Here is a 15,264-nt window from a genome sequence, read left to right as displayed (position 1 = left end):
GGCTGAAAAACTTAAATTTACTTCCTAGAGATTATGCTTGACAAATATTACTGCTTGTGTCTGAGGCCAGATATCTCTCAATTTGCGCTTCTTATAAATTACTGCTTTCTCTTAGCACGATATCACATATGACTCGCTAAAACAAAAAATGATCATCCAAATCTTACGCTTTTCATATGCACACTAAAATTACAATATGAGATAGAAACAAAAAGTGGAGACACGAAGAAATGGAAACCTCTTACAGGATATATGAGGATTTAATTAATATTTTAGATTATATTTTCTGTAGGGTTATCTATCTCCTACCCATTAATCTATTTCTAATCTCCTGTCAGATGCATAACCCATTTTACTTTTAGTGTACCACATGCCTTTGGTCTGTTTTTTTATGTTTCTGTACTACAACCTCAAGCTGTAATGATAACTAGCTATTTTTCTTCTCAGTTTTTTTTTTCTTTGCCCCTTGTCGTCACTGTATTTCTTAATTGTGTAAGTCGTGTAACTGTATTTGTTAGTAATGTAAGTCGTTTAGTTATTGTAATTTAAATAGTGTAAATAATTAGAGCAATATAATGTAAATAGAGTTAGTGTTGTAAGTAAGCATTGGTTTCCCTTGTGTTATTGCAAATAAATAAATAAAAATATATATATATATATTTTCAAGAAAAAAAAAAAAGTTCATAAAGGGAAATGGTTAAAAAAAAAAACCTGGCAAAGTTCTTTGTGTTGTTTTTGTCGTCTATTTTGGGGATTGACTCTGCACAAAACCTTGCAAAAACTGATGCAAAAGGTGGTTATGTATGCTCATATAACTAACCAGTGGAAGCATTGCGATGATGTAATTCATGCATAGTCAGTGAGCATAAAGATGTGCAGGGTCAAGGACCTTCCAACATAAATCTTAGCCTGATTGTTTGCTTCTTTGATGTTTACCGAGCTTTTTAACCATTCCTTCTATTAACTATGCGCAGACAGGTGAGGAGTATAAAGAAACCTTGAATGAAAGGCTGGCTGATTATTACGTGAAGGTTTTTCATCTCCTTTCAAATTTTAGTACAACTCCAGTTTACAGATATTTCGTTATTTTCACAGAAGTCATTGAATTCAAAGATAAAACAATTTCAGTTGTTAATTCAACCTTGAGAATTAATTTAAGCTTGACAAAAAGCTGTTCTTTATTTTCGGTGGCGGAAATCAAGTAAAATGCTGATGTTTTCTCCGCACATTTTTTTTTTTCTGTTTCCATTTTTAGTATCCCAGTCGCACAAAGTTCTCTCAGGCGCCAGGGGAAAGCTAGAGGTAAGAGAAAGCTTTGCCTCGCTGTAGGATTATGACTTTTTAGATTTAAAGGAGCTCAATCACAAAATTACCTTTACATTGAAGGAATTCTGGAAATAGTAGTTCAATAAGATAGCAAAACACCAAAGAGACAATAATAAAGTTAACCATAAAGGGACAAGGATGATTAAGAATGGAGAAGATAAACAAACGACGAACTTGAAAAAATTAGGCTAAATTTTTCAATTTGCGCAAACCGTGACATAGCTTCTTTAAAGAAGGCTGATCGCTGATGCGCGCCTTGGAAACAGTACGCCAGATAAGAATGTTGTTCGTAATCTGTCTGTGTAACCCATATTTGTTCTTGGAGGTTTACAATTAGTTTATTGTTGTTTTTGCTACCTTAGTGAACTACCATGAAATTCCTATAATAATACCACCGCCGCGAAAATAAGGATTACCTTAAATAAGCGCCCCCCCCCCCCCCTCCCCCCTCTCCAAAAGAAAAGTAATTAAAAATCTTGCCGAAAATAAGCTCTGGCGGATACAAACCCATAGGCTTAAATCAAAAGATACGACTTCTGATTATAAGCCCTGTTGAAGTGCTTCTTCCTTTTTGGCTCAATGTAAAATTCCTTTCGATATTAAACACATTCACAAGTCTTTCACATGTGAATAAGCTCACAAAGAAATCGTTTTGAACAAATATACGCCCAGAATTTTACGGTGTTATTTCAGGGAACTACTGATCCAGAGGTAGTAACTCAAATCCTTCATTCTCAATACTTGCTTGTAAATACTTGCTTATATAAAGGTGCTTAGTATTGATTAGTTTAACGCTGAGACGTAATTGTTTACCCTTAAGGACGTTCGCGCTAATTGTTTCTGCGCATCCTTACTACGCACGCAAATTCGCACGCCACGTCATGCATGAGAGCGCGCGCTAAGTAATAAAACGAACAATGATAGGGCAGATGGCCATTGCTATAGGTTTGCCTGGATTTAACCATCTTGGACGGTCCGTGAGTGCTATTTTTCTGTTGATGGATCATTTTCTCTGCCGACTTTCTACGTTTAGCGAAAAAATGAAGAATTCTATCGACTAGAAGTTTGAATTTTTTGCAAAATGCACCATCGAATTCCGTTCTATTTAGCTCTTTGTTTATCTGTGCGACGGTTTCAAATGGCTCTTGAAGGGTTAAGTTTTGTGAAAACGTTAGTAACGTTTGGAATTATTTTCCCAGCAGACTCACTTCTACAAAATATGACTAAGATTGTTTGCCTCCATAGACTCACCTTGGATATTTTTAACTGTAAACCCCTGTAGACTATGCTGAATTAAGTACGCCAATTTTTCAAAATCAGGGTAGTTTTCCACACGCTTTATCTCTGAAACGAAGTCGGTGAACCCCATTTTTTTTTTTTTTTTTCTTGTTTTGCATTTCTGACACAAGTAACTCATTATCTGACTGCAGTGAAAATTTAAAAAAAGCTATCGATTGGAAAATTTTCGGGCAAACGTCCTTAAAAGTCTTAAAAATTTCGTCTTGATTTTGTATAAACAGCGTCAGGAGACACTAATTGTGTGGTTACTATTGTCATTCTATTTTACAGAATCGAGTTCGTTCAAGAAAGACAAATAAATGAAACAGCGTGTTTATTTTCTACACGGTAAAAATATATAATTGTAATAGAATTGTATTTGTATATATGGATAAATAGAAAATTAAATTAAATTTCTCTATTTTTTATTGCTTCCAAACCTATTTTTCTTTCACGAATTTTGTTAATTTCAATCACAAAACAGCAAATAAAATAAGCACTGTTGTAGACCGCCTGTGTGAATGTTTACAGTGTCATTCATGAATATTCAGTGTTCTTGAAGGCAATTAAATTAATGTCGGGCTACTGCGAAATGTGTTGTTAAACAAAGATTTCAGTGAGTCGAGGATCTCCTCTCACCCCTGGATGTGTTTCAGATAATTTTGAATAATTGTCGGGATTCTGTCCTCAGTTTCCCAATAAGTAATTCAACAACCAGTAGGAAGAGAAAACATTTTCTCTGGCCTGATAAAATAATCATAGAAAAGGCAAGGCTCATCAGAGGTAGCCATGTCAACCATTAACAACAGTTTGCTGCTACTATTTTCATGGAATGGGGCGCCGGTCTATCGCATCGCAAACACCTGCAGTACGGTGACCGGGGGTAACACAACAGAAGTACAGTACTTGCACTCTTACGCCCACAGTAAACTTTCCACCGCTGTGTCTTCACAAACAAACATAATATCCCTAATTAAAAACGTTGCCAGACGAGGAATAACGCGAAAACGTAATTGTCATCGGCTAGTCAACAGAACTCATCTACTTTCAGATGTTTCCACCACAATAATCCACAACTTTTTTCTTTCCAAAATCCCGACACAGTAAGCCGTAAATGTTCTAGCCAAGGGAGTTTTCTCTGCGCCTTTTGGGATAGCAACGTGTGAGATGTGCCCGTGGAATGGGTCTTAACACATGTGTCTTGCTTAATAGAATATCCGGATCAACCAACGCAATTATTGACACCCTGTCAATAACAATCAACAACTGTTACTAAAACGATTCCACTGTCGTAAAGGAAACCAAAATATGACTTACAAAGTGCTTTGAAGCTGTTAAACGGTATGAGTTAGGCAAGGAAGTGCTCTCAAATTGATCTCGAAATTCCGCCCGTGCTTGTTCTTCTCCTTGGTATTCTAGGTGAATGTCGTAAACAGGTTTCCTGGTGCGGTGCTTAAAGTATACCATAAGGGATACAACATTTCCTAAAATAAGGTTGCTTTATTTGCAAATAAGATCTAGTGCTGTCCAATTTTGTCTGCCATATAGTGTTTATATTAACATTGTTTTTCGATCCATTAAAAAATATCTTAGTCATAACAAATTCATTTGTTTTCGTGGCGCCCATAAGTTCTCATTCTGTTTTCCAATTTGTTCAAATGAGATCTAATGCTACCCAATTTTCTCTGCCACATAGTTTTTATATTAATTTTGTTTTTTGATCTATTGAAAATATCCTAGTCGCAATAAACATATTTGTTTTCTTGACACCCATAAGTTATATTATTATACATTAAATAGTGATTTTTTTACAACTGTTTCATTGGCCCCTGCTCACCGGATTCCAACGTGGGTGCACCAAATTACCTTGAAATTCCACTATTATTGGTTACGTTAGGGAAAAACGTTTTAATGGTCCCCAGTGTTGTGCGGAAAAGCATTATTTCCGAATTTTATGATAATATTGAGGAACCGCAGCTAGGTTGAATCATAGTCAAATTTAAAAATGTTCTCTCTCTCAGTAAAGGTATTTTAAAAACACAAGCTTTCGACTCCCTAAACAGCAGTTTTCAACGGGTTAAACGCAAATAAACAGTGTTCACCCGTCAAAGACTGCAGTTAAGGCAGACAAAAGTTTGAGTTTTTTAAAAGGTTATTAGCCAGAGAACGCTTAAATTTTTTTCAAATTTTAGTTTCAAACCAAGCCGTCAGTGTCCGTCCGATTCCGTCTGCGCGTCATCGACTTGTTTCAGTTCTTGTTCAGCTTGTCTTAGTTTCTTTACCTTCCTCTTTTCTCGTGCAACTCGAACCAGGATTTCTATTCCATATATGAGTGTCGCTAAGGCAATGATGAGAGCTGTGCCGGGATCAAACAGCCAGGCTTTTGCGCTCTGTTCCACGATGATTGTACTTAGAATAACGCCAACTGACATTCCCGCACCGCTAAGGGCGTCTATTGAGTCCGCTACCAGAGCGGAACTTTCCAGCTTTCGGGCTAAACACAACTTCACGCAGAACAGGAAGAAATACCCCAGACAACTGACAACAGACATGATCAGCAGTGCGGTGGGTTTGCGAGGCTCTTGGTCCAGTAGTATACATACGGTAGCGCGACCAATGACCAGCGCTCCCGACACGATAAAACACACGGCGATGATGTTGCAAGCCTTCCATTCACGTTCGGTTTTTCCCTCGCCGTTTATTCCGTAGTAGAACCTCCATACTACAGATCCCGAGGATGTGATGGCCAACACGGCGTCAAACGCTACCGCGAACGCTGAAGAACTGTCGGAGATCTGGGAAACGGCAAATGCACCAAGCCCAAGAATAAGAGTGAACACAATTGATAGAAGACAAACAATTATGGTCACTTTGCGCCACTTTTCTAGCATCTCATAGGAAGGCTGATTGTTCTTCTTGTCCTCGGCAGGCGGATCATCGTCGGATTCTAACAAGGCCTGTTTCTCACCCTTCCTTCTTGTCTCGTTAATTCCCAGCCTTTCTATAGACGAAGGGTCTGATTCTTCCATAACAAGGAGTCGATTTTGTCAACAACGTAGAGTTGTCAACCTATTTCCTTGTCTTAACTTAATCATTTCAATAAACTTAACTGTTTTATCTTGAATCAAACAATTCGAAAACCGGTTTCTTTAATTGCACTGCTTCCCTCAAGCTCCGTCCTAATATATGCCAATTTAATTACAATGCACCTTCCTTTTTTATTCTAATGACCTGTCAGACGCGAAGACAAGGTGTAAAATAATTTTTTCGTTAACTCTGTCGTTGCACTAGGAATCGGTAGAGCTTGCTAGCCCTTTTAGAGTGGAACAAGCAAAGGAAATTCTCTGAGTTTCGATTGCGTGCCCTCTTTTCCGGTCAAAAACGTCCCGCTTTATTCTGGTGCCTAGGAGCAGGTTGCTACCGAAAGTATGCTCAAATGAGATCCCAGCGTAGCATATTTTATGGGTAAAACGTCCATTTAACTCTCGCACGTATTAAAAGAAATAACAGTGTCGAAGTTTAGTGCCTTTACATTTGCTGAAGCCTAGGCGAAGTTCCCTTACGTCTCTCTACCTTGCACGCTTATTAGAACGCCGTACTTCCGTGAGAGAACTGGTAGTTTTGACTACACGGCTTGGACAATTTTGTTCCTTTAGCGGCATTGTGTTTGGCGCTGCTATGGTAAACTGGGGATGAATTCTTCATTATTTTCGCTACAAAGCGAAGATTGAATAATACAATCACGTCTCTTGAATGGCCTGAATCGGTTAGTACGAGGTGACTGTTGTTCTGTTCTTTTGCTGGGAATAGTAAATTTCACTGAATATTCTTCGTTCATAGAACGAGAGATAAAAAAGAGCGAGTGAAGAAATACCCGCCGAGTGTTCGTGGGGCGTTTGTTTATGCTTGCATGATGAATTAATGAAGGAGAAGAACTGTTCGTAGCTTAAGCATCAGCTAAATTGGTTGTTCGATACAAAAGAACACAAAAACAGTCATTAATTTCAAAGTCAACTCATTAAACATGCACCTGTTTGTTAAGCTGCTTCTCATTCAATTTAATCCGTCCAAAGAGCAAATCTTTTGCATAAGTGTCGTCATTGCCAATAATTGCCTCCCTGGAGGTTTTCTTTAACGTTTTCCTGCATGTTTCGTCTCACTAACGCAGACTTTGGCAGGGAATTTTACAAAACAGCGTGACGGGCCCGGCCTCAGATGTTGGAAGGCTGGATGACGCTTTACACCGGATAAAACGCTGTCCAGTCGATAAGTGTTAACAAAATAAACCACGCTATCCGCTGGATGGTGATTTATCCGGTGGAAATAAAAAGTTGTCGGAAAAAGAGCAAAAACCACAAACGATACGACCTTACAGAATTATGTGGGGAGTGGATAAAGGCATCTACAAATATTTAGTGTGAGGTCCGTGCTGGAGAAACTTTGGTCGAGTTCTTTATTTGCAGGTTTATGGACCGAGCCGCAAGCTCCATAGATGTGCAAAAAATGAACGAGGCCAATATTCTCCAATATGGACCGAACAATCTAGTTCCATTAAGTATTTGTTTTAATGGCTTTTTTTAATCTAGTGACAAATTGATGCGGCTCCGCGATGCATCCTCGGTGAACGCGCGGGCGAAAGTTGAACATTTATTTACGTTTCTCACTTTCCTTTTGTAAACATTTAACTTAAATTGTCCTCCAAACATGAAGGTAAAAAGATTTCTACTTAACAAAAAACTGTCATATTTGTGCAACGACATGAAAAAGCAATTAGGCGAAATTAATTCATGAGTGGTCCGCATTGCAAACCTCGGACGGCTAAGCGAACCAATCAGAGTTCGCCTTTTCATCGCTAACCAGTTCAACCATATAATGATAAAAAGTATCATTAGTAAAGATCTTCCCTAATAGCGTTTAATGTCACAGCTTAATGTTGATCTCGTAGCACGTTAACGCATAAACACTGTTTCTTAGATTGCAAACAGCTACGTTACTTATAGTTTACGTATGTTTGTCGACAAACCTAATTCAATCACATGTATTCACTGTATATGAATGAAAAGAAAATACCAAATAGTAACTAGGGTAAAATATTGAACATCAACATACACCTTATGACTAAATATTTTACATTTCGTAAAAAACCGTGCTGAGGGAGCTGCTATCTTCGTATAGGAAACGGAGGTACCGGTAGGTGAGGGGGTGGCAGAGTCAAAGCTCTGTGCCTTTGTCTTGGGACTATTGAAAGTACCCAGCTAAACTTGATCGTAGGCTTTCCCTCAGACTTACAAATGATATCTTTCCGGGACAGGGAGTCTGTTGAATTCCCATGCATTCACTCCCCTCCCCCCTCCCCCCTCCCCCCTCCCCCCTCCCCCCACACACACTCCCCGTCAAAATTGGTAAATACAGAAAGTAGTATAAGGGATCGTTTGAACATGGCGATGTGACTTGCCTCTTTAGGAAGAAGATAGGTAGACACCTTTCAGAAGCTATAGGAACCTTACCCATAAACGACGGCAACGGCGAGCCCAGGACGGCGCCTTTTAGAAAATGTATTTATATTTTACTTCAGAATTTCGCGGTTAGCTAAATTTATTCAGCGTATTGTCTGTATGAAAACTTGCCCAGTTCAATATGGGACGAATGCGTTCAGTTTCAACATAGTATGGTTTCAAGTAGAAATACGAAAAATTAGCCGTAGTGGTTCACATTCTCCAAAAAGCTTGGAAATTGGTCATTTCACGTTGTTGATTAGCAAAGAAACCACGAAATGTTCAATATACATAATAAACGTGTAGAACCATTGTTTTGCTCATCAAGCTTTTTGTTTGGCGACGTTCTCGTTGCCGTTATTATCCTGTTTTGCGTCAGTCCCCATTTGCACCTAATATCAACAGAGGTCCTGATGAAATGAAATAAAGAACTGAAACCATACAATAACTAATTGCACAAAAGAAGGGCTAAAAGTTTTATTACATAACTGAAAACTAAAAAAAAATGTTAACAACAACACCAATGAATATCAAAAATTAAAATACAAAAGCTCAATAAAAACAATCCGTTAGGCTTAGCCTGTTGACGTGGCTGAACACAGTTTTTGATACCCGTGTTTCATTCACCTTTTTCTCTAAAACCCTCGATCCTTTGGTCGCCAAAAATGGCAGCAATCAAGTTAACAACACAAACTTTGGTTTTTTGATAGTTAAGCTGACGTATGTGTCGTTGCCATGAATAAACACGCCTTTAAAATCGGTTTTGTTTATTTGCAGGAAGTCCAGTCATTAGATTTTCTTTATAATTTGCGTGTAACAAGCTTGTAACGATGCTCACAAGTTAACACCATTTTGATAATAATTTAACAAAGAGATCTTTATTTATCCCTTGTTGAAGGTTCACTGGAATATCCAAAATTTCCTTTGTTGAAGTTCAATATTTTTTTCAGCCACCTTAAAAATTTTACACCAACGCAACATGAATAATTACATGAATAATTACAGATAAGAAAGCTATTATTAAAAGCCAAAAAATATATTTACAATGAAACAATGAAAATCAGGAATAAAAATACAAAAGGGATTAAAATATTTATCCTATTGGCTTAGCCAAATGAAGATTTTACACCGTTAATATGAAACAAAATTTCAGGTGGACCATGGTATGGTGGTGCTGTTTTAAAGCAGCGACGAATTAAGGTTGGTTTCCACCAATGCGGAAGCATAGCAACATACACAGAAGCACTAAGGAGCTGCTAAGTAGCGCACTTTGTTAGGAAATGGTCCTAACGACAGACGTTAGTTATTTGCGAGTCAGTTGTTAGTCTTACCGAGGCCCCGTACACACTGTGCCGGAGAAGTTTGAAAACGCATCGAATATCCTCCGTCCACACTACACCGGAGAACTTTGAAAGCGCGACAATCGCCAGTCATTTCGGATATAGTGTGTTTGTGGAAGACTCTAGCAAGGAAATCACATGATAATCGTAACGCCATCATTTTCGAAAAGCTCCGTTTTCAAAGTGTTTTGTGGCCAGACCGGCCTTTTTGAATTCCTCCGATTTCAACAGCGTGTTCGAAAAGCTTCGTTTTCGTGACGAATTTGTATGGACGGTAGCTCTAACCGTAGAGAAAAAGATGCGTTTTCAAATTTATCCGGCGTAGTGTGGCCAGAGTGCGTGTGTCACTTTATGCTTATGCGCGGGTGAAAACCACCTTTAACCAGCCGATACCGAGGAAACTCATCACTTGATGTAAATAAGCAAAATTAATCAACAAGAATTTATCTAGAATCATAACGAAAATAATCTTACTTGCCGCTCAGAATGGATGTAGACTTTCCAATTTGACTCGATTTTTTCACAGAGACAACGGACCCGAATGTTTTATAAGCGAATAGTGAACTAGAGCAGGTAGTCTAATTGTTTTAGTAGGAAAGTAGTCCACTACTTTTAGGTATTTTAAAGCCAAAAATAAGGAAGCATTGCTATTCTCTTGAAGATACATCAACCTTGTCGTGCATCGACAGGCCAGAAACCAGCGATATCAAAAGACTGCTTGTGAACATGTGATCCCTTGTCATCGCTACTATGGAAATCAACCTCAGTCCAGAAAATGCATTCGTTTTCCTTGAAAATACAAAAAATCGTAACCGTAGTGTAAAACTCGTTCCAAAAGACACGCTATACATTTGCTAATTTATTAATAACCCATTCCTGTCGATGTTAAAAAGCTGCAAAGGTCCTAAAACAACCTCATACTACCCTGATGGACTTATACAGCGATAGAGTTCTATCAAAAATAGTCTCTCTCTATCTTCAGATGACAGTCTCAGTCTCGCTTATCATAGATTCGAAGTTATTACTCACCAAAACTCACAACCTTTTACGAGCATTTGTGTGGCGAGAGCGATTTTCTTTTCTTCACTACACACAAAATTGAGACGCTTAGAGTCGCGGCCTGTGCGCGCTGCCGCGTAGAGTTGCTCGCCTGTAAAACACTAGGTCGGGTTCATCAGGTTATGCAGTGTATCTATAGAACTAGCAAAATCAAGCATAAATTCTGTCAAGCTACTCGACAAGCCACCCGTGAGAAACGTGTCTTTCCAACTATATGTTGGTCTCTTTATGAGGCTTTGAGATTGCATTCAGTGTAAATATAAATTATTATACATATCTAAACAATCGATAGGCAAACAACGAGTAAAAATATAAAGCGATACTACACACCAAAACATCTATTAAGAGATTTATTATTCAACTGCTGTAGTCAATAAATTTATCAATGAAAGAGGGAGAGTGTGACAGTTTTGTGTGCGCGCGCCGTCCTGTCCAGCAAACAGGTTTTCTACTGTACAAATAACTCTGCAATATCACTGTATATTTGCACTGTTATTTGGATGGTATTCGCTGTAGTTGGATAATAAGGTGTAATATTCTGGCGTCTCTGTTTTATGGGCTGCTGACGCGGAGCCTGGGCTTGTAAAATTATTCAGTGACATCAACTTCGCGTTGGAGTCAAGTCTCCTTACTAGACGAGCCCGGTGAAAAAGCCAGGGAACTAAACTCGACGACGTTAACAACAAAAATGTTGAAGGAGTTGCACGCTTGTACAAACTATATATATTCGGCTGACTGTATGAGTAAATGAGTGAGTGTCAGGAAATAAGAACGGCGAGTAATGTCGACTTGACGCTGATTCCTTAACTGAGTTATTTTGCTAATATTCCTTCCGTAGAGCTGATTTTGAATCTCAAACTTATTTTTTATTCTTTTCTCGTTCAGTCAGTAACAACATCTATAACTTAAGGTCATTCCGCTGAAATAGAACCTGCACTGAGATTTTTGTGAAACTTTGCCTATCGATTGTTTATATTATAGGAACTTAAATTTTGACATAAAAAATGAGGGGTCCCCATGTTTGTTTAGGAGCAAAAGCACCTTGTTTATACCCATATAAATCCTTATAACAGCACCATGATTGTAGTTACGATTGCTTGCTAAATTCACGTTTCCGACGATTGCTTTTTGTTCTACACTAAGAATTGGTCCTTATTTATTTTACACAGAAAAATTTATTACTCAATTCAAAACAGCAGAAAAAAATGGTAGGTCACCATACTCTTTTGCGAGAAAATGACGATTTACCTCTATGGCGAGGTCCAGCCGCAAAGAAAAAGCCGCCACTTTTTAATGCGCGCGCGCTAATCACGCGTGAAATTATGCGCAGTAGGGATGCCCAATGCAATACTGGGGAATGACCTTAAAGCGAGTTAACAAATGGTAAACGCCATACCGTGCACTATTCAGTTATGGATGCACGCGGGAGGTTGCTAAGCACGAAAGAAGCGTAAGAGTCGCACTCGGCTTTCGCCTCGTGCAACCCTAGCTTCTTGAGTGCTTAGCAAACCTCTCAAGTGCATCCATAACTCAATAGTGCACGCTATGGCGTTTACCATTTGTTTTATAACATAACGTTGAGACATTGGAACAACAGAAGTCCTTTTATCGAGCTACATCACAAAAAATGTTCGTGTAGTCTTACATGACAAGAGAAAACAAGCGCGCGAAAATTCATTCATGACAACCGACTGCACACCAGTAACTCGATAAAGTTTTATCTTCAGACAACTGTGAGGACAGTTTCGCATTTCTGGCAGAAGAACGTCGGCCATTACTTTGGAAACAATGTCTGTCAAAAGATTTGCTTTGTAAACATTAGCACACACGTCAGCAGCGTACACCCATGGGCAAATAGTAGACGCTAAATTAACCAATCAGAGCGCGCGCTTTGCTTTAGTTATGTTATAATGTCGTTTAGTTAGCTTCATCTCGTGCGATTTACGTTGAATAGGAAATGATTTTATGTTTATTTGCAAACCATTGTGTTGCAACCTCGTTCCCAGGAAGATAAGAGACCCTGGGAACGAGGTTTTAAATTGTGTTGTTGCTCAGTGGCAAACTGAGGATATTTCAGTTCATAGTCTTACGGGCTGGCAGGTGGGATGGGGCTGCAGCGGAAATTGTGAAGTTTTTAGGGCAAAACGCTCATGATTTGGGCAACAGCACTTGGGAGGAAACATTCCGAAAGGTTTCAAGCCCTGTAGGCTACTTGCATTGCCAAATCGGACTTATAGCCAAATAATATAAGAGATCCAGGTATACTGCTTAAGAAAAGCCAAATGTCGGTTGAGCTTAAATGAGAATTGTGGTCTCCATTCCCAATTTTCCATCAACACAACAATGACAAACTCAAAGCCAGTAATGACTAATGTTTGTTTGCCCAGTGGTTTTGAAGAGCCGTTTTGAAACGGCTCCACAAACAGCCGTTTTAAATTCTATATTTTTCTTGAAGTTTTCGTACGAGGAAGAAATAACTTTTTTATAAGTTGCAGATTTTACTAGATGAAAATAATAATAAATAAATATATTTATGCAGGATGACCATTTCAGTTACAAAAACTGCTATCAACATGGGTCCTGCGTAAAATAAATAAATGAATAGTTAATAAAATAAAAGTTCATAGAATACACGAGGTTTCAAAATAACTATTTTTGAAATTATAGCAGTTTCGTTGGACTTGAGAATTGTGAACCTTTTTATTTCACTGCAATTTGAGTGCGATTGTATCCCTATTTTAACACTCACCCATTCGGGAATTGTGTAATTTTTTTTCGGGTAAGAAGGTCAACCCCCCTGCAGAAGTCCGAAGGTGCCCGTACGCCTATGTTTCAGTTTCTCCATTGTTTTGTCTGATCTTTGCAGTCGTTGATTCGACACGTTTCTTTCCACGTCGTCTTCAGTTAAAAATAATACGTTGACTGCGAAATCAAAGAATATCAAGACTTATTTAGGTAATGAAAAATTTACGTTTAGCCATCTTGAATTTTTATTTTTTTAGCCAAAAGAGTGGGTGTTGGGAGATAGAGGGAGACAAGACAGCCTTGACGGTAGTTCCGATGAGATTTCACTTCATTGGCTAAAGTCTTGAGTCCATAAGTAATAAATTACACTATCTTCCAATAGCATCATTGCACAACACCTGCCTCTAAGTCTCCATTCTTCGTTATAACGCAAACGATGTTATATTTTTCGCGATTTCTGCATTTTAATTTCACTCGTTAATTGTATTTTGCGGGGAAGGACCGCGAGAAGGCAAATTAACAAAACATTTGAAATCAGTTGGAGACGGTATTGTCGAATTTCAATCGAGGTGTCCACCGCGATCTACTTTTTCTCGGAACTAAATTTTAACATTTTCTTGTTTCACGAAGTTCGCTAATATGAATATTTAATTGAAATCGCTGATCGATCAACGTCCATTTACACATTAGATTCAGTACGGATCTAACTTTTCCTGTGGCGATTTATTTACCCAGAAGAAAACCACATTTTTTCCTCTTTCGAAAAGTGACGAGGAAGTTCACCGTTCGTCAAGAAAGAATTTTCTTCTACTGCATTAGTAAGACTGGAACAGGCAACTCAACCTGGCTGGATAACACACTGGTCGGTAAATCACAAACTGAATGTTTCTATGGAAAATTAATGACAACTGTAAATGCTTATTCGTCTTCACCGTATAAATCCAGACCAAATGGATTATAGAAAATTGCCCTCTGAGATGTAGCAACTGATTGAAGTTCACTTTAAAAGGAACGTAAACGGTTTTGAAGCCGAGAATTCTCAAAGCCTCTCGAAAACTGAAATTATCGATTGAAACAGAGTAAAATCAGATTTACCGGTCAAGAGACAACAACGTTAATAGCTGGAGTTGGGAAAGGACAGAAACATGGATAAGGCACGAGCCGACAGCGATGCATCTATGAAAACTCCAATGCTTGACAAAGAAGTAACGCCGATTAGTGTTACCACAGAACCGACAAATCCTCAAGACGATTTTGGCACTTTTCCCTGCGTTTCGCCTTACGACGACGACACTAAACAGAAGAAAACCAAACTTTCAACGCAGGAAAAGCAGCGATGGCGACGTGCGGCTTTAGCCGTGTCTTTCGCCTCCATGTACGTTACGCTTATGCTCAGCATTGCTTCATTTGTCAGTTCGGGATATTCTGAGAGTTCCGCGGCGTTCGCCATCGCTTTCGACGCCATGCTCGGCGTTGTATCTTCAGGTATGATCGTGTGGCGTTTCTACCGAGGAGTTAACGGCGACTTGGGTCCCGGTAAAGAGCGCACGGCTTGTGTAGTTATAGCAGTCTGCTTCATCTTATCTGCGCTAATGATGTTCGCCAGGGCGATAGAGTTCCTTGTCAGCGATTTGGAGCCAAGAAGAACAATCGCTCTCCTCGCTATTTCAGTGGTCGGATTCCTGTGTTATTCCGCTTTCTTCTGGCTAAAATACCGCATTGCTGATAAGCTACAGAGTGTGGCGTTAAGGATCGACGCGATAGATTCCGCATGCGGGGCAGCAATGGCACTAGGCTTGATCATAAGCACCATCATCTACAGTGAAATGCATTCCACATGGTGGCTGGACTCCGGCATTGCTTTAGCCATCGCCTTTATTACTTTCTGTTATGGTTGCTTGATTATTGTTAAAATAGTGTGGAAGAAAGAGAAATTTGGAGTACCCGAGGAATACGAACTGTTTTGAAGAGAGAAACACAAACATTAATTAAGTTAAGTTCTTTTCTTTAACGGGGCTCAC

The 15,264-nt window shown here is 38.9% G+C and overlaps 3 protein-coding genes across 5 annotated transcripts in view; 2 read left to right on the top strand and 1 right to left on the bottom strand.

Moving 5' to 3' along the window:
• Positions 1–3,054, top strand: part of LOC145492815 (uncharacterized) — a 37,093-nt gene extending 34,039 nt beyond the window's left edge. For all 3 annotated transcript variants that reach the window (XM_081472208.1, XM_081472202.1, XM_081472197.1), the window contains 2 exons: positions 1,256–1,302; positions 2,896–3,054. In XM_081472208.1, coding sequence (XP_081328334.1) covers positions 1,256–1,302; positions 2,896–2,928 — 80 coding nt within the window. In that variant the 3' untranslated portion in view covers positions 2,929–3,054. The remainder of the gene's footprint in view (positions 1–1,255; positions 1,303–2,895) is intronic.
• Positions 3,055–3,209: 155 nt separating this feature from the next.
• Positions 3,210–7,553, bottom strand: LOC145492856 (transmembrane protein 163a-like). Its single transcript, XM_081472234.1, has one exon. The coding sequence runs from the start codon at positions 5,631–5,633 to the stop codon at positions 4,812–4,814; it is 822 nt and encodes a 273-aa protein (XP_081328360.1). The 5' UTR covers positions 5,634–7,553; the 3' UTR covers positions 3,210–4,811.
• A 5,818-nt stretch (positions 7,554–13,371) lies between these two features.
• LOC145492789 (transmembrane protein 163a-like) lies at positions 13,372–15,217 on the top strand. The gene has a single exon (XM_081472177.1). It carries the CDS (start codon positions 14,389–14,391, stop codon positions 15,208–15,210), a length of 822 nt encoding a protein of 273 aa, XP_081328303.1. The 5' UTR covers positions 13,372–14,388; the 3' UTR covers positions 15,211–15,217.
• The last annotated feature ends 47 nt before the right edge of the window (positions 15,218–15,264 follow it).

This window comes from Orbicella franksi, chromosome 1, assembly GCF_964199315.1.
Source record: "Orbicella franksi chromosome 1, jaOrbFran1.1, whole genome shotgun sequence".
Classification (NCBI taxonomy): domain Eukaryota; kingdom Metazoa; phylum Cnidaria; class Anthozoa; order Scleractinia; family Merulinidae; genus Orbicella; species Orbicella franksi.
This window is presented reverse-complemented; position numbering and strand designations above follow the sequence as displayed.

Bases quoted from the DNA above. Each gene is read 5' to 3' on its own strand.
- LOC145492856 (XM_081472234.1), bottom strand. From the start codon at position 5,633: ATGGAAGAATCAGACCCTTCGTCTATAGAAAGGCTGGGAATTAACGAG.
- LOC145492789 (XM_081472177.1), top strand. From the start codon at position 14,389: ATGGATAAGGCACGAGCCGACAGCGATGCATCTATGAAAACTCCAATG.